Source organism: Talpa europaea, assembly GCF_964194135.1.
Source record: "Talpa europaea genome assembly, chromosome: 11".
NCBI classification, from domain to species: domain Eukaryota; kingdom Metazoa; phylum Chordata; class Mammalia; order Eulipotyphla; family Talpidae; genus Talpa; species Talpa europaea.
The window spans coordinates 75,033,137-75,055,573 of NC_140078.1; the positions used below are offsets into that span (position 1 = coordinate 75,033,137).

The window sequence follows — 22,437 nt, forward strand, 5'->3', positions numbered from 1 at the left end:
TGAATTAAGGATACATGCAGCAACAGGGACGCATCTCTAAAGTGGAGTGCTAGGCAAAAATAAAAAGGAAGGAAACTTGCCAGACACAAAAGACTACCTGCTCAGGGATTCCAGTTAAGTGGAATTCTAGAACAGGCAAAATGATGGTGAGCAGGGAAAAAAGGTGGATAGTTTGTCTGAGACTGGAACTGGCAAGGAGACTGATTACAAAGGGGCCCAAGGGAACATTATGGAGTCATGGAAATGTTCTGTATGACAGTGGAGGTGCTTTATACAATGTGTGTATGCATCAACATTCATTTGCACACATAAAATTGATATGCTTTTTTCTGTGCAAATTGTATTTGAATGGAGCCGATTAAAAAGAAAACACCAGGGCCTCCCCGGTGGCGCAGCAGTTGAGCGCTGGGTTGCGAAGCTGCCCGCAGCCTCTGCAGCACCAGTTGGATCCCTGGCTGCCGGGCGAGGGTCCCACATGGCGCCCAGACCTCTCCTGGCGCGCCCACTGCTCCCCTCAGCAGTGTACTTTGTCACTCTGCCCGTTTTACTCACCTCTCTGGCTCTGGTGAATTCTCTCACCCTCCCGCACTTCTGACTGTACCCAGGGCTTGTGTAAATAAATAATCTTTAAAAAAAAAAAAAAAAGAAAAGAAAACACCAAATTCTCCTTACTAGTGCAGGTCAGAACAGTGGTCCCCACTTGGGGAACAACTGACTTTAGGAGGCACAGGCAGCCCGCTCGAGGAATCTGCCTTAGGTGGCCACCTCACAGGTGCATACCTCAGTGGAGAGTCATATGCTCAGGATGTACGCACCTTTTACCAGGTAAATTACACCTAAATTTAAATTATACCTCAAATTTTAAAAAGTAGAAATCCTAGAAGTTGGGATTTAATTGCCTCAGGGACATGGACAAGCACTGTTACATTTTATAAGCTCCGAGGAGATTCGATGGTTCTGTTGTGCACTGTTGAGAATCACAGCTTTTGAGGACAGGAAGGAGTCCAGCGTTTTCCGAGTGACAGGGCGTATTCTGATGCCACTCTGCATCTGGTGCCCCTTAAAGGCTGTGGGAGGACGCTCAGCTCAGCTTGGGTTGTCAGGGAATGTAAGGTGAGTGTGGGAACTTCCCCATGGACACACAGGAGACTCCAGGGTGGGAGGCTGCTAGCAGCCTGATTACCTGCTGAGCACTCCCTGGAAATACACACCTGGAGGAGTTTGCTTCTGCTCAGACTCCTTGTCCTACTCCTAGGGCAGGATGGCAGCGGATGACAGCTCGCAGGACACCTTGCGGCGCCAGTTCAAGGCCATGCAGGAGATGCAGCACAAAAGGTTGCAGATGCAGATGGAGAAAAGGAAGGAAAAGGAACTGAGCCTCAAAAGCAAAGCTGATGACAAAGAGGAGTCCTTGGAGATTTCCAGTGGCCTCAGCCTTCTCCAGGCCGGGGAGCAAAATTTGAAAAATGGCTTTGCACAGAGGTAAGTGCAAGCCCTCCCTCCTCGGGTTCTGCAGGGAGAGGGCAGTGCGGTCATCGTCGTCGTCCGGTTGACTACATGTGTGTCCCGAAGCTGAGTCAGAGCTTTTGACACAGCTCGTTATTGAAGACTCTGGCATCTGATAGTAGAGCTTGACTCCCGAGACATGATTTGAAATGAAACATATTTAGAGACCATTTAAAGTCAAACTGAATTTTTGAAAGTCACCAAGTTGTAGCTTACTCACTTTCATTTTCTTGTGCAGTTTTGAAAACTGTGTTTGACTGACTGGTGGATCCTCCGTGACCCCACCACCAGATCTCAGGGACTGGTCTCCTGAGCCAACTTCCCTTCCTTGACTCACAACCACACCCACACATGCCCGCCCTCAAGAAGCCATTGGTGGGTTCCTTACCTTTTTTATAGAAAGGGACAAAGTTAAAAGGAATCCAGAAGCTCCTCATTTTTTTTCTAAATTCCATGATGTCAAGCAGATGCATATTGGTTTTTACTGGTTGTTAGAAAGTCTGTATTGATACATAGTCTCTGCTAATCATGTAAGCAACAGATTTAAACTGTCTTTTTGCTTCTTGTTTTGCCCAGAATCTATTTTCTCCACTTTCAAATCCTACTTGTTATGGTTTATCAATCTTCAAAATGTTCTCCCTAAAAATACGAATTGGGAAAAAAATAAGGATTTCTCAATAAATGAAAAATATTCATATGGTTCCTAATATTATCTCTAAGTTAACTCTAGACCAGTTTCCAGGTGATCTTTCCCCAAAACTGGACTTGGTAGAGACTTGAGTCATTGGTGGAATAATAACGACAACAAATGTAGTAATAACAGCTATTCCTAATTATTACCGTTTCCTATGACTTGCATAACTTCTTTGCTCCCTGAACAGCTATCCCTAGGGAGCCTGCTCTGCGCCGGATAGCAAAGTGGTCACAGACCCAACAGTTTTTTGTGCTTTGAAGTGTTGAAAAGAGCCTTGCAGGACAACTTGTAATATACAAAACCAACTATCTATTGTATTCCAATTTCCTGTCCAGTTTACTATCGTTTTTTCCTAAGTATCACTTTGGTTGCTTTTCACATACTTTTATGTATATATTGCTTTTGCAGTCAATCCATTCTAAATGCTTCTAAAGGATTTCTTCTTAAGTCATAAATGATTTAGAAATGCATGGTGTTTTTAGTCTCCCAAAATCAATATATTTGGGGCTTTGTTTTTTATTTTATATATTTGCTGTCTTTTCTACTATTGATTTCTCATATTAGTCAATTGCCATTAAAGAAAATGGTCTGTATGATATCCATTATTGGGGATTTGTTTAGGTTGCCTTTGAGTCTGTCATATAATACATCTTTATATCTGTTCCATGGATGCTTGAAAGAAGTATGAATTCTGAGTGGAGCATTTTATATAGCTCTCTGTTAATAAACAGTGCTTTTCAGACCTTCTTTCTACTTTCAGGTATGGTGTATATGTCTGTACGTTGTCACTTACTTTTCAGAAGAGTGTTAAAATCTGCTTACTGAGGTTCCTCGATTCCTCCTTCCTGTTGTATACCTCAGTCCTTACCATCAACCAGGTACAGCAAACCTGGGCAGTGGAGGCCTGACCCTGGTCAGCTGGTGCTGTGACTCCGCCTTTGCCTTGCAGGGTGCTTGAAGATGAGATTGAGCAGCTTCGAGATCAGCTCAGGGAAACAGTGGATGAGAATGGGCGATTGTATAAGTTACTGAAAGAAAGGGACTTTGAAATCAAACACCTCAAAAAGAAAATAGAAGAGGACAGATTTGCCTTCACAGGTCAGTCCTCCGTCGCTGCAGCAGCCCCTGCCCCAGGGCCCAGGTTGGCTCACGATCTGCCATTGGGCCCACCTGACAGGGCAGAAGGCAGGTGTCCAAGGGCCAGCTATGGTTACACTCATCCAGACCAGTCTGGAGTGAGGGAGAGGGCTAGGAGGAGAGCAGGCCAAGGGAGCCAGCACACGAGGAAATGAGAGCGCAAGAGCACCAGGAACTGGGGGCAGCAGGCGGGCATTCAGGCAGAGCAGGTGACCCAGCTGGCCTCGCGACATGGGGCCTCCATGATGTCCACAGCCTGCTCGGTGGACCAGCAGAGTCCATCCTCTCTTGGTCCCCCTTTTTCCCAAAATAACCTAATAAAGGGGCAAGGGAGCCAAATGTCCACCTTGATGCTCATGATGCTTGTCTCCCTTTGATAGCCCTTCGATGCAGGTCTGTGCCAAGCTCGGCCTCCTGATGTGTCCTCTAGCTGCCCTGGCCAGCAGCAGCAAGGCTGGCTGCCTTGATTGGAAAGCTATCGGGTACCTTTGTTTCCCTTCCACCAGCTGCCTTTCTGTCTTGTTCTGAGTGGCCCCACAGTCATGTTAAAAAGTCGGCCTGAGAAGGTGTCTGCCACTGTCCTGCTGTAGCAACCTTGCAGGCCATCTGACAAACCTGCCCTCCAGACGGGACGAGGGCCTCCCTGGCTACACCGTCAGCCAGTGGCCAAGCAGAGCTGGCTCCCACCTTCTGCACGGCCCCTCTCCAGGCGACTTCCCCCATGTCCATCCCGCCAGACACCTCTTCTGGAGCCTCCTGTCCTTTCCCACTGCGCCCCAGCAACTCTGGCCTCCTTGACGTGCCTCCGACACTCCATGCAGCGCCACGGCTTTGAAAGCCCCAGCGCCGTTGGTGGTGTGGCGTAAATTTGAGGTGTGGGCCTATGTTTTTAATTGACACCGCCATTTCGTTTTAGGGACGGCCGGTGTAGCTGGGGATGTGATTGCCACCAAAATTGTTGAGCTGTCTAAAAGGAACCGGGTGCTGATGGCGGAATCAGAGGGTGCGAAAACCAGAGTGAAGCAGCTGACCAAACGCATCCAGGAGCTGGAGCGGGAAGTGAGGGGCCTTGGTCATTCCTGCCTCCTGAGGGGACACTCTGGACCCTGGGCCACTCCTTCAGAGAGGAGAAGCCACACTTAGAGGCTTTGGGTCCTTCTGAAGGGTTTGTGGGCCCGTGTGTGCATTGAGGCCCATGGTCTTGTCACATCTGGAGAGGAGCGGAGTGTGGGAACAGAGGGAGCAGAGGGCGTGCGAGGCAGCCTGGTGTCGTGGCTAAGGGTGCTGACCTGGAGCCCGACTACCTGGGTGGGAGCCTCAGCTGGGGCACTGATTCGCCTTATAACTGAGCAAGTTCTAAACTCTTCCTCATTTCCCTCCAGCTGCCGCTGGACAGTAATGATAGCGCTCACCCTAAGGCTTTCTGAGGATTAACTGAGGTAACCTTGTAAAATGCTTTGAATAGTACCCAGCACATGGTAAGGACTAGTAAGGGTTTGTTCAATAAATTAACGGGGTTCCTGCCAATTTGAAGCTCGAGCTAGAAGCATTCCACTAGTCGGTCTCACTTTACTCCATCTTCCCTTTTTGTTGTCCCCTGCCCCCCCACAGTGAATCACGGACCCCTCCAGTTGAGCAGGGCCAGGGCCCCAGCAGCTCATGGTCCCCGAGGAGCTAGAATGGCATCCATGTGCTGGAGAAGTCTATGTAGTTTCTCCTTCTATGGCTGAAGGAGCTGAGACTGGAAGAGGTTAAGAGGCTTTCTCAAGTCACACAGTGTGTGGTGCCAACTTTCAAATCCAATTTTGTTGCTTTCCAAAATCCCCTCCATCATTATAGTTGGCAGTGAAACAGAGCTTTATGCTAAACATATTTTTCGGGAACCATCCCAGGCTCTGTGATAGACCATGGGGAAACTAGGTGTCAAAACAGTCATGGTCCTTGCCTTCCCGAGAGATAGCCCCGCACCCAGGGCCTCTCAGAGGAGGGAGGGGGTGTGCACCGTGGAAGGATGAGAAGGGACCAGACACCAAAAGGTGGATGAAGGGCTCATGCAGAAGGTCCAGCCAGTGCAAAGGCCCTGAGCAGGGAAGATGGCCAGGAAGGAAACTAGTGTGGCCAAGACTGGAATGAGATGAGGCCAAAGAGGTGGGAGGGCACACCATGCCCATCCTTGTCAGACAGGGCATGGTGTTTATGTGAAGAGCAGTTGGGAAACCAGGAAAGGGCTGGTGGGCTGGTGGGTAATGACCTTGGTCTCCAGGCTGTGAGCCATGTGACAGGTTCCTTGTGTCCTGAGCTGTCTCCTTGTCTGTGGCACAAAGCCCACAGCTCCTTTGCTCTCCACCCCCCGACGGTTGCTAGACCTGCAGGGTGCAGACCATGCTACCCCAGGACAGCGCTTATCCTGCGACGGGGGAGTGAGGCAGGCAGACAACCCATTAACCCCGCTCCTATGGCAAAGCAGCTGGCAAAGGAGAGTGCCTCCACTGATGATCCTAAAGCGAACCCAAGGGGAATCCTAAAGTGAACCCAAAGGACAATCTCTGGGGACCAGTAACCACACATCTGACGCAGCCCCAGGGCGCTGGACTCATATGCTGCCATTGCTGGGCAGAGTTAAATATTAAGTTTGAGGTTTGCTTTTTCAGCTGCAGGCAGCGCCAGCCAGATTGCCAGCCAAGGGTGCTACCGAAGCAGGAGGGAAGTCGCCGAAGGCCCAGATGGGAGACAGAACTTTGGTATGACTTCTCTCTTGGGGGGGTCTGAGATGCAGGCATCAGCTTGGGCCTCTGCTCCTCCGTGGAAGCATAGTGTCTCTGCCTGGGGTCCTGGCCTGCCCTGCGTGGCTGAGGCAGTGCCCACAGCCAGCAGGGAGCAGTAACTGAGTCTCTGACCTGAAATGGAGGCCTTGAGGTTCAAACTCTGCTTCTGTCCCCAGAGAAGGCTATTACCTGAGGGGCCTGAACTCTAGACCCTCAGGACCAGGAGTGATTTTGTCTCCTTAAGGCCAGTCTCGTGCCTGTTTGGTGCTAGGGAGGCAGTGGAGGGGCTCTGCCCTGGGCAGGCCTGACTGCATGTACTTCAGGGCTTACCCTGGCTCCCAGGGACATGGCTAAGCTGCCTCTGGTCTATCCAGAGCATTGAGCACCTCCACGTCCCTGACTGGAGCTGTCCCCGGGGAGAAGCTGCTTGTTCAATCACTTGTTGAGTCTGACAGAATTTTCTGAGCCCTGTGACAAAGGAAGCAAATACAGAGTATCTGACCACAGGGGAGATACTGAAGGATGGAGGGGGATGGGGCCTTCAGAGACAGCCCCCAGGCTCTGAATTCACAAAGGGAGCACATCCTTCATCTGAGGCAACCACGAGGTGAAATGCAGGAGGGGATTTCTGAGGTACTTTACTGGAGAAGGTGGATGGAGGAGGGCCTTCCATCACGAACAGTCCAAGTCAAGCTCAAGGCTTGGAAGCACTCACTATTCCTGTTCTGCCTGCTGGCTGGGTGTCAGCTGGATAATATTTGCTTGCAACCCAGGACCCAAGAGGGAGAAAGGGTAACTAACATAAGCCAAAAAACAAAAAAAACAAACAAAACAAACAAAAAAACCAAACAAACCAAAAAACTGGTATGGTCACCTATGTCACCTATGGAGGGAAACCTTAAATGGCAGCTACAGCAGGAGATTTGACTTTGTCCTGTGACTGCAGGGAGCCTGGGAGGTTTCTGGCTGAAGAATGGGTGATGGGCAGCAGCCTCAATTCATCAGCACCACGTGTGTTCCCAGGGCATCTTCTGAGCAGAGAGGGAACAAAAGTGATGTTCCCCCTCCTTAGACTGTTGGGGCAGCCCAAGCCCGAGCCGTGCTCAGAGGCCTGCAGGCTACAGCGCATTCCAGAGAGGAGCTGAAAGCCTCCCTCTGTGTGGTGCTTGGGGAGGCCTAGTGTGCCAGCATGGGCATTGTCCTCTCCTTGCGGACTGCATTTCTGTCATCTCCTCAAAGAAAACAGACCAGGCTCAGGAGGGGTATGCCCTTGCCCATGTCCCCCACAAGGCCTGTGGAATGTCACTCTGGGCAGAAATAGCTTTCCAGAAATGTCAGGGAGGTACGGCTGGCCCAGCTGTCCAGGAGGGGACGACCAGGCCTGCCAGGGTTGGAGGGGTAACGGCTACTCATCTTCGAGCTCGCGGCCGCTCACCGGAACACCATCTGACCCTCAGCCCCGCCGCCAGCTGCCCACCCAAGCCAGGCTACTGAGCGTCACCGCTGTCAGACCTTCAGACGCATTATCCCATCAGCATCATTAGTTCTGTGGAGGCTGTATTACAGCTCGAGAGGGCGTCACCACCTGGGTTCTAGATCCAGGTCCAATCTGGGTGCTCTTTCCATGCCCTGGACGAGTCACAACAGTCGTGTCAGACATGCTATAGTCCCACAGTTTCCGCACCTCCACCCGTCAGGGCCGATGAGGGTCAAGGCACAGAAATGCTGGTAGGCAAGGGGTGTTGCTGCCCCACCAGGGCAGACTGAAAGCAGCTCGTTAGCAGGAGGAGGCCAGGCTTGTGTTTTTGTTTTAAGTTTTTTTTTTTTTTTTTTCATTTATACCATAGCTGGGGTACAGGCCAGAAGCGCAGGAGGGTGAGAGGAGCACTGCTGAGGGGAGCAGCAGGCGCGACAGGAGAGGTCTGCTGCACCGTGTGGGAATCTCTCTGGCTGGCCGGGAATTGAACCCGGCGTTGCAGAGGCTGCGGACAGCTTCACTGCTGCGCCACCCGGGAGGCCACATTTGTGTTTTATTTGAGTTCCCAGTTTGCAAGGTCTGTTCACGTCCGTTATCCTGTCTAGCCTCTTGGTGGCACTGTGAGGAAGTGGAACAGGAAGTATTTGTTACCCTTTCCTGCCTTGAGGGAACCAGATGAGGCCAGAGTTTCTGGACCTGGTGTCCAGCTCTAGTTTCCCTGACCAGTGTTTTTCAGCTGGGTTGGCCAGAGACTCAGTGCTCCTCTCACCCTCCTGTGCTTCTGGCCTTTACCCCAGCTATTGTATAAATGAAAAAAAAAAAATCTTTAAATAAACAAATAAATAAATAAATAAACCTGGCCTCCTCCTGCTAACGGAACTTTCCAGACCCCCTATAATTGGGTCTATCTTCACACTAGCATTCACAGGAGATTTTGTTTGTTCTCCCAAGAAAGCCACTGTAGCACCCAGCCTGCCCGCCAGGTCTGCTGGGGCAGGAGCAGCGGCCTCTGCATCCACCTGGGGGCACGTTTCTGCTGCCCAGGTGCCCAGACACCAGCCACAGCTTAAGAAGGAGACTCAGCCAGTGCAGGGGACCATCAGGTTCTGGGCACACTTAGGTCACCCCAGCCATCCCTGTGCGTAGGTTGTCGTGCCCCCATCTTGGGACCTGGTGGAAGGAGTTTGAATGGGCTGACCTTGGAGTCCTCAGGAATGTCTCCTGGAGAGAGACAGAAACGGCAGCACACTGAGGGAAACTTACATCCAACTAGTTAAAGTCAAGCATAATTTTGAAAATAAAATACATTGCCCTCAGTGTCCCCAGCAAGCACTTTTCATCGCTGCAGCCACTCTTCATACCATAGAAATGGAGTGTTTGGAAACAAAACTGAAACTTTATTTCTGTTCCATAAGCCCATTGTCATGGGCCAGGATGATGATTCTGGGGCGGGGAGAGGCCCTGAGTTAGGAGGGTTGTGGCCCTCTTGTCCAGCTGGCATTGCCTTGTGTGAGTGAACTAGTTCCCTCTTTATTTTGAGTGAAGATGGGTGAGCTGGGATGCCAGTCTCTGAGCATAGCAGTGAGCACCCACACCTAGGAAGTGTCTGGGACTGGTGGAGCCCATGGGCCCCCTCCAGATGCTCTCCCTCTGTGGCTACCGCATGCATCCATACTTGTATAAGCAACACTCTGAGCCCAGGCCTCAGCCCCCTGGGGTGGGCTGCCAGAATTCATGCCCATGCTCCACCTTTCCCTGCCAGATACCCCTAACCAAGGAGGTCTTAACCCTCTGCCAGCACCTGCTTTGCCTCTAGGGGACTGACACTAGGACCTGCCTCACAGGGCTTTGTGAGCCTTCACTGAGCTGCTCCTGTCACACACTTGGCACCGTAGCTGGCACATACCTCGGTCATTGGGGCTAGCATCTTTATTACTGTAGTAACATGTGACCCTCCTCTCCTTCCCAACCAGCCAGAGACCCCGGTGGTGAAGGTCTTGCAGGACAGGCTGGCAGCCACCAACCTGAAAATGAGTGACCTCCGCAACCAGATCCAGGCCATGAAGCAGGAGCTCCGGATGGCCCAGAAGGTACCTCAGGGTCAGAGTTCAGGTCTTCTTTCTGCCCGTGGCTGGGACAATGAATGCCTCCATTCAGGAGCAGCAAGCACTTGGCCTACGTGCACCTTGCTGCTTGCACTGGCTCAGGATCCATGTCCAGTAACCTCCTTCTACCAGCCTTTGATGCAGACCCATCTGGTGAAGAGGTTGCTGGCTGCCCCTGCATACTCACCTTCATGGTGCCCATCCAGCCCTGGACCAAGGAGAACAGTGCTGTCCACTCGGGAGAGTTCTTTCTCCTTTCCTTGTGCTGTGTACACCCCAAAAGATCTTAGGTCTTTCCTTAGTCAGCCACCTTGGACAAGGAAGGCTGCCAAGACCTGCCTCCTGCCCTCTGCCTGCTGTAATATTAAAAAATGAATAGGTTGTTTGTGTTTTAAAGGCCCCTTTCAAAGGCAATACTCAGAATTGGGACACAGGCCCAGCTGGTTCGTTATTTATTTTTATTTACATAGTGAATTCTCTGGCGTTTGTCTTCCCTGCTGGAACCACTCAGGCCAGCCAAGATTTCCAAAACAGTGTTCTATTGTGGAAACAAGCGCCTGAGACTGGGGCTGCTAGAGCTAGATCGGGTTTCTGTGGGTTTCTGTGACAGTCTTCAGAGGGCCCAGGGCCTTGAGGTAGGGCCTAAACACAGCCCCTCCCACCCCGACAGCCACATTGGGGTGCCCTTCTAGAATGAGGTGTCCCCAGGTCACATTCAGTTTTGTCTGCCTCCTTGCTGCATTCAACTGGCCTCTGGTCCGTGGCTCTTCCCAAAGGGTGAGGCCGGTGACAGAGTGCTTTGTGCAGCATCCAAAATGACCTACCTCAGTTCTAGGTGACAGGTGAATAAGTTAAGGAAACAGGTATTGGCCAGCTTTGTGGTTCGCCCATCCCAGAATATGTTAAGAGCAGGGGGCCCCATCTGGGCATTGTCAGCATTTTCTTGACTGTTGGCAGCGCTGCCGAGAAATGCTGGGAGTGATCGCTTTGCTGCTTTCCCAGGGAGAACCGCTCTGGAGCTTGGTCAACCGGCCTTTGAGCTGCAGGGAAGGTCGTAAAGGAGGAGGCCAGGCTTCTGGGCTCCCCATGCACCCAGCCCTGTGTCTAGGACTGTGGGGGGATGCGCGCCCCCAGCCCTACTGTTGACCTTGCCTTTCTCAGGTGCTGGTCAGTGAGGTCGGGGAGGATGTGAATGTCCAGCAGCTCCTGTCCTCGCCGGGGTCCTGGCGGGGCCGAGCTCAGCAAATTCTCGTGTTGCAGAGCAAGGTGAGTACTGAGTCATCAGGCTTCCCTGCCCCTGAGCCATGGAAAGACCCACCCTGACCCCCACTGGAGACACAGGACCCAAAAGGACACACAGGACCCAAGCAAGGCCCGTGGGCTCGCAGGGTGTACTTGCAGGCTGCTGTTGTGCTTCCTCCCCAAGCAGCCTGACTTTAATTTGTTATTTAATGAACAAGCATTTACGTAACACTTACTGCACGCCAGGCCCTGGTGCTTCACAAAAGCCAAAGCCTTTGATTTATTTTACTCCAGGCATATTTTCCCTAGTTCACGTAAATTTGCATGACTGTTGTATTTGTAGGCTTTTTCCAGTTATGTCCAGATGCTTGTCCTTTTTTAATTACCCAATAAAAAGCCAGCCTAGCCTTGACTCCCTCTTTTGTTCTAAACATCTTGGTCTCCTCTGGAGGCCAAGCGGCAGGACTCTCGAGCCAGGCTACTTGGATTCACATCCCGGCCCTCCCTTCGGGCCAGTTACTTCACCTCTCAGTGCCTCCGTGCCCTCCCCTGTGTGCTGGGAGGATGACCTCTGCACAGGGACGTCGGGAGCACTGAATGAGTACAATGCTCTGCCCCGCTACTGCCATGCGAAGGTCAGCTGTGGTTATCGCCGCCCCCTTTTCCCTTCAGACCAAGAAACGCAGGAATAAGTGTATAGCTCCCACTGTTTGCCAAACATGTCGCCTCCATCCCAGGGGAGTTTGGGTTCACAGGTCCTGGGTGACCTGAATCCACATGGCCTCCCTTGGGATCTTTGAAGCCAACAGGGAGAGGGGGGGTCTCAAAAAAACTGTTTAATGACCAGTGTCTTAGAGTTCCAGAGGCCTGAGCTTGAGCCTGGTCTTTGCCATTGATCTACAGGTTCTGTAATCGTGGGCAAATCATTTCCTCTCTCTGAGCCTCTGTCTCTTCATGTGTAAAATGCATGTACCGGTGCCTGCCCTCTAGGGTTATTGTGGGGCTGAATGAAAGAACATTTGTCAAGGACCCAGCACAGTTCCTGGCCATAATACGCACTCGACACGTTATTTATTACTTTTGTTGTTAAATTGTATAAATAAATGATTGAAACTACTTCTGATTTCTTTCATGTTTCAAGAGTGTAAGAATTACCCCGCTGCACCGCATGAGGGCGCTGACACGTGCTTTCATGGCCAGGCAGCTGCTCTTGTTAGAGATCCTAGTGAATTTGCCCTGACTCAGGTTTTTTCCAACTTTGTTCCATCATTAGTTGTGTTGGCACAGAAACCAGGATTAGGAGGACTTTGGTGTTAGCCACTTTACACCCTGTGTGATAAAGCCTTTGATCTGTGGATTGTCATCTACCTGCCTGTCTCCAGTGGCAGCCTCCATGCTGAGGGCTTCACCTGGCCATCTTGGGGTTTCTCCAAGTTGCCTATTGCTAAAACCACCTGTCTAATGTTCAGGGGCCCAGCCTATTCCCTGGAGCTCTGACTTGTGCACTGGAGGGGAGTCTAAGATCTGTCATTCTCAGAAGCATCTTTTGGAGTCACAGGCTGAGCCAAGTCCAGGATACTGATCCTCAGAGCACCGTCATGCAGGGGTGTTCCACATGATGGGCCTGAGGTTCAGAGAAGTTAAGTAACCTGTGCACAGTTACACAGCCAGTGAGGCTTGGAGCTGACCTCTCAGTTTCCAAGCCCCGCTGTCCCCCTGCAGCGTCTTCTGCAAGTGTCTGGGAACGGCGGCCCCCTTGAGGAGCCCACCCCGTCTTGTCTTAGGTGGTCTGTCAGAGTTCTTCCTGTGCTGAGACTGGCTGTCCCTTCCCTCCCAGGTCTGGGTCTCCCCCCGCACTTCAAGGTGGCCCCTCTGAGTGCAGACCGTTAGGGAATGAGTTTTGCCATCCTCAGGTTCGAGAGCTTGAGAAGCAGCTGGGACAGACCCGGAGCCGGTCTGCAGGCGCGATCAGTGACGAGCTGCCCATCTACCCAGACCCAAGGAAGCTGTCTGCACAAGAGAGAAACCTCCTGAGGATCCGCACGCTGGAAAGGGAAAAACAGGAAAGCTGGGAGGTAACGCGTGCCAGGAAGGCAGTCGGGCTGGGGCACAGGGAGATCAGCACACCCCTGCGCAGGCCTGAGCCCCCCTCCGTGTAGGTGGCAGACTTCTGGGACTGTGGGTCGCCTCTGTCCCTCGTGCCCCGTCAACCCAGTTTGAGCAACCTGACGGGGTCCTCACGCTGAACCCATTTCATGAACATTGGTTGGGCGGCCCCCTCCCGGCTGCTTCGGACACATTGGCTCTGAAACTCACGATGTCAAAGAAGAGAGGGCGGTGGCCCCAGAGGGGTGATAGGGCTGGACGCACTTAAAGGAGAGTTGCAGGAGGCTGGGCTCAGCGCCAGGGCTGCCTCTCAGCGCTGTGCTACAGGTGCCAGAAACCCAGCTACCAGCTCAGGCAACAGAGGGCACTGACTGGCCCCAGGGATAGACAGTCCTAGGGGGCTGTAAGTTGTGGAAGGACGTGGTCCGCATGCATTTGGGGTGGTTACATAGTCAGGCTCGGGGGATAGGTCGGAGGAGGCATGGGAGGCAGATGTAGTTGTCCATGTGAGACTCGACCGAGGGCCCGGGACACTGAGGGTTAACTCTATAGGGTGCGCGGATTTGGGACTCAGAGTGGGAGGGATGTGGAGGACTTCTAGTGAGTGTAGAGGGTGTCGAGGTGAGACAGGGGGTAGGATCAAGGGAGATGGGGAGTTGAGATTTTGAAGTGTTGGCTGTGAGTGCAACTGGCTCAGGCTTGTGTGCCACAGGGAACCCCACAGGTTGAAACCGTTGGACTGACTGTACTGCGCAGTGCAGTGGAAGGAGAGGATTCCCCAGGGCCCTCCTCTGCCAGGCACCCCTGAGAGCCTGGAGGATGTGGCCAGCAGAGCAGCAGGGGAGTGCTGGCTGCCTCCCTGCAGATAGATGCAGCCCTACAGATTCAGCATGATTTAGTATTTTTCATGCCTGGAATTCACTTCGCCAAGGATCTGAAAAAACTTGTTCAATGATAATTAATCCTCAAGACCAAATCAGATGTCACCCTCTGCCCCAGACCCTTCTTGCTCTCTCGGTCACGATCCTGAGGGTTTACCTAGCCTGGGCCTCTGACCTTGCCCCTGACCTTGCTCACTGCATTCCTGCCACACATGTTCTACCCCAGGGCCTTTGCTCTCACCCTCACCTCCTTCAGCCTCTGGCCAGATGTCATCTTTTTAGCGAGGCCTTTCCTGATCATGCCATCATCCCGACCCCAACCTTTCTCCCCATTTTTTAATTAGGCTTTGTCACCATTTGCCATCATCTGTCTCCCCTACTAGGATGTCAGCTCCTTGGAAAAAAGGACTCTGTTTTGTTCTCTGCTGTATCCCTAGCACCTATAACAGTGCCCAGCACATAGTAGGCCCTCGGGAAGTATCTGGGAAGGAAGGAATGGACGAGAGACTGCAGAGGTGTGAGGTGTGTGTCCTACATGAGTTTCCAACTTGAGACTTACCAAAGTGAGGTGCAGCCTGGGTGGTGTGCCGGACATGCTGGAGGAGAGGAGGGATGGAGTGGCAGGTGGAACCTCCCTTTTCATTCTAGCTCTTTTGGGGTGAGTTTAAACCCTAGACTAAGTGCTGCTCACCAGAGTGTGGCTTTTCTCCCTTCCCATCTCGGGGGTGGGACAGCCCTGCTTTCTGGAGGACACACGAGTCAGCCTGTGCTTTCCTCATGTCTGACGCTGGCCACGCAGGGGCAGCTGCCTGGAGGCCTGCATTCTTGGCCGAGGGGAGGGGCACTGTCAGCCACTGCTGATGCCTGCCATGTACTGAGGCCAGGGTGGCTGCAGCCTGCCTGATGGCCCCAAGAGACCCAGGCCAGGAGTCCGGGCCCTGGCTCTACTGACTTGCTCTGTGACCTTCAATGAGTCTTCCCGCTTCTCTGGGCCTCCCCAACAAGTGGAGACGAGAGACCAGAGGTGACCGAGCTCCTGCTCAGCCCCTGCTGCCCATGACTGTGTGTTTTCATTACAGAAACTTGTAGGTGAGCGTGATGCCCTGCAGAGAGAGCTTGAGGAGCTAAAGAAGAAGTTTGAGGGCGTGAAGTCCCGGAACAAGGTTCTGTCAAATGATGTGAAGACCCTCAGGAGTCAGATGGGCACCCTAGTGGAAAAGGGCCGGCACGATGATGAGCTCATTGATGCCCTCATGGTATGGCCAGCCACTGCGGGGGGGCGAAAGCCAGGGCCTGGTCCCCCAAGGCTGAACCTCCCCCAACCCCAGCCCTAGCCACAATGAGCCCTCACTAGCCCCAGAATGCACCTGCATAACCCAAAAGTCCACGGCCTCCAGATGGACCCCAGGCCAGGGACAGGAGCAGCGTGGAGGCTCCCCCCGGGGTGCAGGTTGTGTGGTGCGGGATAGGTGCCAGTTCAAGCTGCTGGGCCTGTGGACCCCAAAGGAGGAAGAAATGGATGAGGGGGAGGAAATGGGATGGCCCCTGGCTTACTCTTCATCACGGAATGGAAGGGACAACTGGGTGGGCCAGTACAAATTCTTGCCTGTGAGATACCAGAGAGCTCCTCCCCTTCTGGGCATGGGTGGCGTCCATAGTGGTAGTTCATTATGCTTAGGGCAAACCCTTATTATCATGTGTTATAATCTCATTTTGTAGATGGGGAAACTGAGACTCCAAATAGTTAGACAAGTCCCTCAAGACCACACAGTGGAGGTCAAACCAGGTTAACCTGACTGTAAAACCTTACTCGATTAGCAAGTCCTCACTGCTTTCTTTTTTTAAGATTTATTTATTTATTCATACAAGAACTGGGGTACAGGCCAGAGGTGCGGGGAGGGGGTGAGAGGATTCACCAGAGACAGAGTGGGGAACAGAACAGGCAGATGGACTGAAATACACTGCTGAGGGGAGCAGCAGGCAAGTCAGGAGAGTCTGCTGTGTCATGTGGGTTGCTCTCTGGCTGGGGATCGAACTCATGCTGCAGTGGCTGTGGATAGCTTCATAGTTTGTGTCTTAACCCCTTGCACCACCAGGGAGGCCCCCTCTCTGCTTTCTTGCCCCTCGTCTGTTCTCACTGGGACCTGAGGCAGCTCAGAGTTTTGGACTCTGAATTCCAAGTTGTGCCCCATAGCCTGTTCTATATCGCTGACAAGGTCCTTTCTGGTGGTCCCCCGGTGGGAAACTTTTGCCCCAGGACTCTCCTGTGGGACTTCTCAGGGACTGAAGGATCCCTGGCTGGGGGGTCTAGGTACTGCCTTCAAGGGCAATCTCTCAACAGAGTGGAATAGGATTTCTTTGTATCCAAGTATCTCCCACTGACTAAGGGGCCAACTTCTGAACCACTTTCTGTGCCCTGAGAGCTCCTTGCATGTCCTTGGCCCCATCTCAGGGAGAAGGAAGTTAAGGCCAGGAAAAGGGTGTGGTCCCCACCTGCCTATGGGAACCCACCTGAAGGCAGGCAAGAAGGTGTTCCTCCTGCCTCCCAGGGGAACAGGTCCTATCCCACTGTTAGTTTCCTGCAAGAGCAAGGTGGGCCACTGGGAGCGGGGGAGGCGCGCTTCCCTTGTCCTGTCTTGCCCAGGGCCCATGGCTGACCCTCGCCTGCCCTGCTCTTTGCTCCTCCCAGGACCAGCTGAAGCAGCTGCAGGAGATTCTGGGTAGCCTGAGTCTGCAGGAGGAAAAGACTCGAGCATCCCAGCACCGCCTGGACCAGCAGCTCAACAACGAGGCTCAGCGGAGCAGCAGCCTTGTTGCCCAGCTGCAGGCCATGGTGGCTGAGCGGGAGGCCAAAGTGCGGCAGCTGGAGCTGGAGATCGGGCAACTCAGTGTGCAGGTGAGTAGGGCGCTGGCCCGACCAAGCATTCATCTTCAAGCCCGAGCAAGTCCACCCATTCCCAGAGTAAGCTCAGTGGCTCCTTCTTTCCAGGGCATTTGCTCAGGCCCTACCACTTCCTACCTGCCTCTGCTTTGGCCCCCCTGCTTCCTTCTGGCTCCCTGGCTCTTCTGCACAGAACTTTCCTCTCTAAGGTACAATCCTGATGGTCTCCCCACTCTGCATAGAACCTGCCTTTGCTCTATCACCCATCCCCTCCCCCAGTCCTCAAGGGTCCAGGTTCCTGCCAGCTCACCCTCTTTGGCCCTCCCTGTGGTCCTCATCTTCATGATCCAAGATGGTGGTGACAATGCCAGCCTTTCCATTCATATTCCAGGCAGCAGGACGGCAGAGGAAAGCCACACTTCCTCATCCAGTTTGCTGAACACCGTCTGACTGGCTCTTGCCGCCCCTCCTGCATCTTCTCTCCATCCCTCCCTTTCCCCCACACCCTGGCCAGCGGATGCTGCTTAGCATCTCACAGGCACTGCTTTCTCCTCACTCCAGGCCTGCGCACGCACCTTCTCTCCCCTCCCCCCCCCACCTCGCCAGCTGCCCCTCTGCCTTAAGGTCTTGCCTAGTCGCCGGAGCTGCCTGGACGCCCATTGTGTATCATGTGGCGGTCTCGGGCATGCTCCTGACTCACTGTGGATACCCGCGCCAGACTTTGTCGCTCTGTATAATCATTTCCCCCTTCTCTCCCGCCATGTCCCCTTGAGGGACATAGGCCTGGGGCCTCAGTGCCTGACATCAGTCACATAGTAGATGCCCACAACACGCTTGTCCAACGAGTGAGCTCCTGGAGCCGTACGGCAAGCGCCCAAGCGCACAGTCCGGCCTGCCAGGAGTCAGCACTGTGGGCTCTGTGGCTCCTCCCTGTGGTGCTAGTGCTCGGAATGGGGAGTTGGTGACCCCCGGGAGGCTTCCTTGGCCAGCACATAGGGCTCAGTGACAGGGGAGCCTCGCAGCCGGGTTGACTGGTAGACCCAAAGGTATGTCACAGAGCAGCCCTGCCCTTTGTTCCAGGGACCCACTGCCCGGTCCGATGAGCAGGAACCCAGGGCCCCTCAGCCCCGGCTTCAGGCCGGTGGTGGCAGGTGGTTCTGCAGCTGTCCCACCTGCCCGGAGGCCAGAATAGCCTGGGGCCACAGGATGGCTTGTGGGAGAGAATGCTGAAGCCCCCAAGGCTGGGAGAATGTACGTGGCACTGAATGTGTCTTGCAACGTCTTGCAGTCCTCACCCTGCTTCCCACCCCAGGTTCCTGGGTAGCGAAGGTTGAAGGGGATCACAGAACAGTCCGGCTTGCTCACCTCACCATGCTTCAGCTTCCAGGCACAAAAAGGACTGATTCTTGTTTTGTTTTATTTTTTAAAAGAAGACTGATTCTTATGTCATAGGTCACCAGCTGGTTGGGAGCCAAGCACTGCCCACCGGACAAGTTGGTGCCTGCTGCGGGTTTTCTCAGAATGGGTGGGGCAGGGGGACATGTCAAATTATTTGGGTTCACGCCAACCCTCCATCCCTTGAGGGTGGCCTGGTCTGCTAGGGGGCTTCTAATGTTCCTTCTTCAGCCTGGTCTCATCAGCTGTTCTTCTAGAACTGGGAGGGGAAGTAGGAGGGAAGGTGCCTGGGAAGCCCAGCCTGCCCCAAGCCTGCCTGCCCTGGCTGAGGCCCTGCCAGCCTCTCTGGCTCTGGGCGTCTAGAAGGTCCAAGTGTCTCCAGTGACAAAGGCAGCTGGCCTCTGGGCACACCTGGCTTTCCTCCACATGTGGGCCCACTGGAGGATAGAGGAGTCCGCCTCTGGTCTCCTCCTCCTCGAAGGTCATGTTCTTCCCGGTGGGACCTGAATGTAGAACAGCCAGTCACTGCCACCAGCGGGCTTTCTGAAGAGAGGCATTATTAGATGTCATTGTCATGCAAGGAGTGCCTTCACCAAACAGCCCTCGCTTTTCACTCCTGAAAAGAAGTCTCTTTCACATTCCCTGAAAGCCCCGAAATCAAGCCAAGCCCCCCTCCTGCCTTCTCCAAACCTCTGAGCCAAAGCCCTGAGAATCGAACCCATGTCTGTGCCCTGCAGTACCTTCGGAATAAAGGAGCAGGCGAGGGGTCCCGCGGGCCAGAGGTCAACCCCACCTACACCAAGTTTCCAGAGGACCAGGGCCTGACCAAGTCCCCAGCCTCAGCAGGCGATCAGGCTGGCAGGCTCGGATCGTCTCGGTAAGAAAAGAAATGGGGCAGAGGGCTTGGAAAGTGAATATTAATTATTCAGAAGAAAAGTTGTTTCCTGCTGCCTCTGATGGGAAACCACGGCTGCAACTTTAAGATGCCTGTGGCATTGTCCTTCCAATAGGAGTGCATTGCCTCTCGAGTGCATTAGCCCTGCGTCTGCGGGAAGGAGCCAGCGAGGCCCGATACTGCTGCTGCGAGAGCATAGGCTTGCAGCTCCCTGTAATGTCCTCTCCACGCTGGCCCCGAAATGCGCTTGCTCCCAGGATCCTCAGACCCGTGTTGGACTGTTCGAGGCTCTGCTGTCTCCTGGTTCTGTCTCATTTTGAGCAAACAAGAGTTCCTGGAAGAAGGGCAGCAGTTGAGAGGGTTGCCCTGCCAGGGCCACTGTGAGGGCCAGCACTGGCCACCTCCTTGTCCCCAGATCCCGCTGGCCCCTGCCCTCTCCCCCCACTAAGCACATGCAGAGGTGAGGCGCGGGCCCGGCCTGCCTTCCCTCAGTGACCAGCCCCTTCTGCCTCCGCACAGCTCGGTGACCAGCCTGGGCCACATGCTGGTGGAATCTGCTCTCACGTGGCCCTCCATGCCCAGTCCTCACAGGGCCTCACCCAGGTACGAACCCAGGACCCTGGGCTCCCCCAGTCCTTCCCATCCTTGGTTGCATTGTCATCCCATTAAAAGGAGGGGAAACTGAGGCCAGGCCAAGTCAGGGACCCTTTCAGGTAACATAAAGACATGGCAGGTCAGGCAGGTCCAAGTGCCTTGTCCACCGTGGTACAGCAGAGCTGGAATGCAGAGCTGGAGTCTTTTTTTTTTTTTTTTTTTAGATTTCTATTTATTTATTTATTTTTATTATTTTTTTTTAAATAATAAATTTTATTTTTATATTCCCCATACAATTGCAACCCCCCCATTATGACCCCAATCCCTCCCCTCCCGCCCCCTACCCCCCAAAAGTGTCTCTGGTTCATAGTTTTTTGTTGATTTTGATTTTCACTTTCTTATAGTTATTCATTTTCCTGGTCCCTTATTTAAGTTTTCTAGATTCCTGCTATGAGTGAGACCATCCGGTATTTTTCTTTTTCTTTCTGGCTTATTTCGCTGAGCATGATCCCTTCCAGTGCCATCCATGTTGCTGCAAATTGCATGAGTTTATCTTTTTTGAATGCTGAGTAATATTCCATGGTATATATGTACCACATCTTCTTGATCCGGTCATCTATTTTTGGGGCATTTGGGCTGTTTCCAAAGCTTAGCTATTGTAAACAGTGATGCTATAAACATAGGGGTGCAGGTGTTCTTTGGAATTGATGTTTCTGTGTCCTTTGGGTAAATACCTAGGAGTGGAGTTGCTGGATCATATGGAAGCTCTATGTTTAGTAGGTCCAGAAATCTCCACACAAGAGCTGGAGTCTTGACCTCAGACCAGCAACCTACTATCCTTCCTGCAGCCACACAGTTAACAGAGAATCTTCGTTAACACAGAGAATCTTCGTTAACACAGAGAATCTTCCAGGGCCTGGAGCCTCTTACCTTCCCTTGCCTTCTCCTGCCCATTGAGAACCAGTCTCTAGGGGGAGAATTTCACGTCATACTGGTTCCCACTTTAAGTCACTGATATCCCCTCAGCTCACTGGCCCCCTCTTTCTTAATAGAATCAAGTCTCTGGACTTAAATGGACCCTTTGTTCTTCCTGCCAGCCTACAGACAAAGGCCAGTTTTGTCCTGCCCCTGAGCCCTGCCCACTGTCCATTGGAGCCATGCTCCTGCTGTTAGCCCCCGCCCCCACTTCTCAGACAGGTCAGCTCAGGTTCTGGAGGCCTCAGAGTGGCCCTCGACCCCCAGCTGCCCCGTGTGGGTCTGGGCCTCTGTAGGCTGCTGTCTCCCAAGGGACTAAATAAGACACTTTCAACCTGACCATTGGCAGCCCGGGGACCATGGGCCAAATCTGGCCACAGCTGTCCCAGCCCTCAGCCTGGAGTCACAGGGCTTTTGGGAAAGAGTAGGCCAATTCTGAAGCATCAGGGTGCATGCCACGCTCTCACCCCATGGGAGGAGTGACAGGCTCTGTCTCTCTAAGGTTTTCCTGCTCTGTATTGGGAACAGGAAGATGGACAAGCTGGCCCCTTAACGTCCCTTTCAGGCCTATGTGGCTGTGACCTTTATATTCCACTGGGATGCATGAACTGGCTGCCCAGACTGCTGGTTTTCAAGCTTGCTTCTTGTTTCACAACACACAAGTATTTACTGAACCCGACCACAGGTGGGCCCTGCCCTTACAGATCTTACAGTCCCTTCCCATCGGTAGCAAGACAGACATTCATGAAGCAGAAGTGACCCCAGAGTGTGTCTGTCAGGGCTCGTGTGGTGACCGATAGGGCATCCGGGCCAGCAGCTTGCCTTTTCCTCCTGCTGCTCCTGCCCCATATGTGAGGGTCATGGAGATCACTAGGTGAGGGTCTTCTGAACTGCAGGGCACACAGACCAGCTGGCATCTGCTGATTAGATGCACATTACGATTCCATTACTGACGTCCTGAATTCCTAAAACACACTAAGTCAGTGCCAAAGCCACTGATAAGGAGACTGAACTTTGAGTAGCAAGAACATGGGGGCATATGCTGTCCTCAGAGCCCATCTCAACCAACCCCTCATGCTCAGAAGGGAGGGCTGGGGCCCAGAGGGGAGGAGACCTGCCCAATACCCCAGACCCAGTCAGCCCTGGGCTCACATGCCCCAGCCTGGCCCTTCATACATGCCCAGCTCTGCAGCCTCCCTGTGTCATTGATGCTAGAAAAGCAAGCCTAGGGTCACCAGGGTCTACCAGGTAAAACAAGGGCAAGTAGAGAGAAACTTTGGGTTCACAATTGGGCTCTGGGGGGGTTGGAGTGGGGGCAGACCTACCTTCTATCCTGAACCCAGGCAGCAGGTAAGGGACGGGCAGGTAGGCGCAGTGGGCTGGCTCAGGGCTGGAGGAAACTGGCCACCTTATAAGAGCCAAGTGTCCAGACTCCAGGAAGGTGGTTTGGACTTGGGGCCAACCAGGAGATGCAGAAGGACAGCGGCACTGCCCACCTGGCATTACACAGGGCAGCCAGGCTTCAGGCCACACAGGTGCTGAGGGCTCCCCAGACTTCAAGAGCCCACTTCCCCAGCAGCCAGACTAATTTCAGGTCCCCAGTGATTGGATGGACAGTGGTGCTGATGCAGCTTTAGCCCTGCCAGAGTCTGGCTTTGGAGCCAGTGATGTGAGGTCTAGAGACTTCAACAGAGCCAGATATAGTGAGGAAGACTGGGGGGCTAGGAAGGGCTGGGCTGGCTTCCTTCTCCAGCTGTCTCTGAGGCACCCCATCACAAAGGTAA

At 53.2% G+C, this 22,437-nt stretch overlaps 1 protein-coding gene across 1 annotated transcript in view; it reads left to right on the plus strand.

Moving 5' to 3' along the window:
• Positions 1 to 1,261: 1,261 nt before the first annotated feature.
• CCDC13 (coiled-coil domain containing 13) overlaps positions 1,262 to 22,437 on the plus strand; it is a gene marked incomplete at both ends in the record, with an annotated part of 33,357 nt that continues 12,181 nt past the window's right edge. Inside the window, 11 exons of the mRNA XM_084247204.1 lie at positions 1,262 to 1,482; positions 3,150 to 3,298; positions 4,254 to 4,396; positions 5,989 to 6,078; positions 9,553 to 9,669; positions 10,846 to 10,950; positions 12,840 to 13,001; positions 14,993 to 15,169; positions 16,603 to 16,809; positions 18,927 to 19,066; positions 19,604 to 19,687. Of these exons, the coding sequence (XP_084103330.1) occupies positions 1,262 to 1,482; positions 3,150 to 3,298; positions 4,254 to 4,396; positions 5,989 to 6,078; positions 9,553 to 9,669; positions 10,846 to 10,950; positions 12,840 to 13,001; positions 14,993 to 15,169; positions 16,603 to 16,809; positions 18,927 to 19,066; positions 19,604 to 19,687 (1,595 nt within the window). The remainder of the gene's footprint in view (positions 1,483 to 3,149; positions 3,299 to 4,253; positions 4,397 to 5,988; positions 6,079 to 9,552; positions 9,670 to 10,845; positions 10,951 to 12,839; positions 13,002 to 14,992; positions 15,170 to 16,602; positions 16,810 to 18,926; positions 19,067 to 19,603; positions 19,688 to 22,437) is intronic.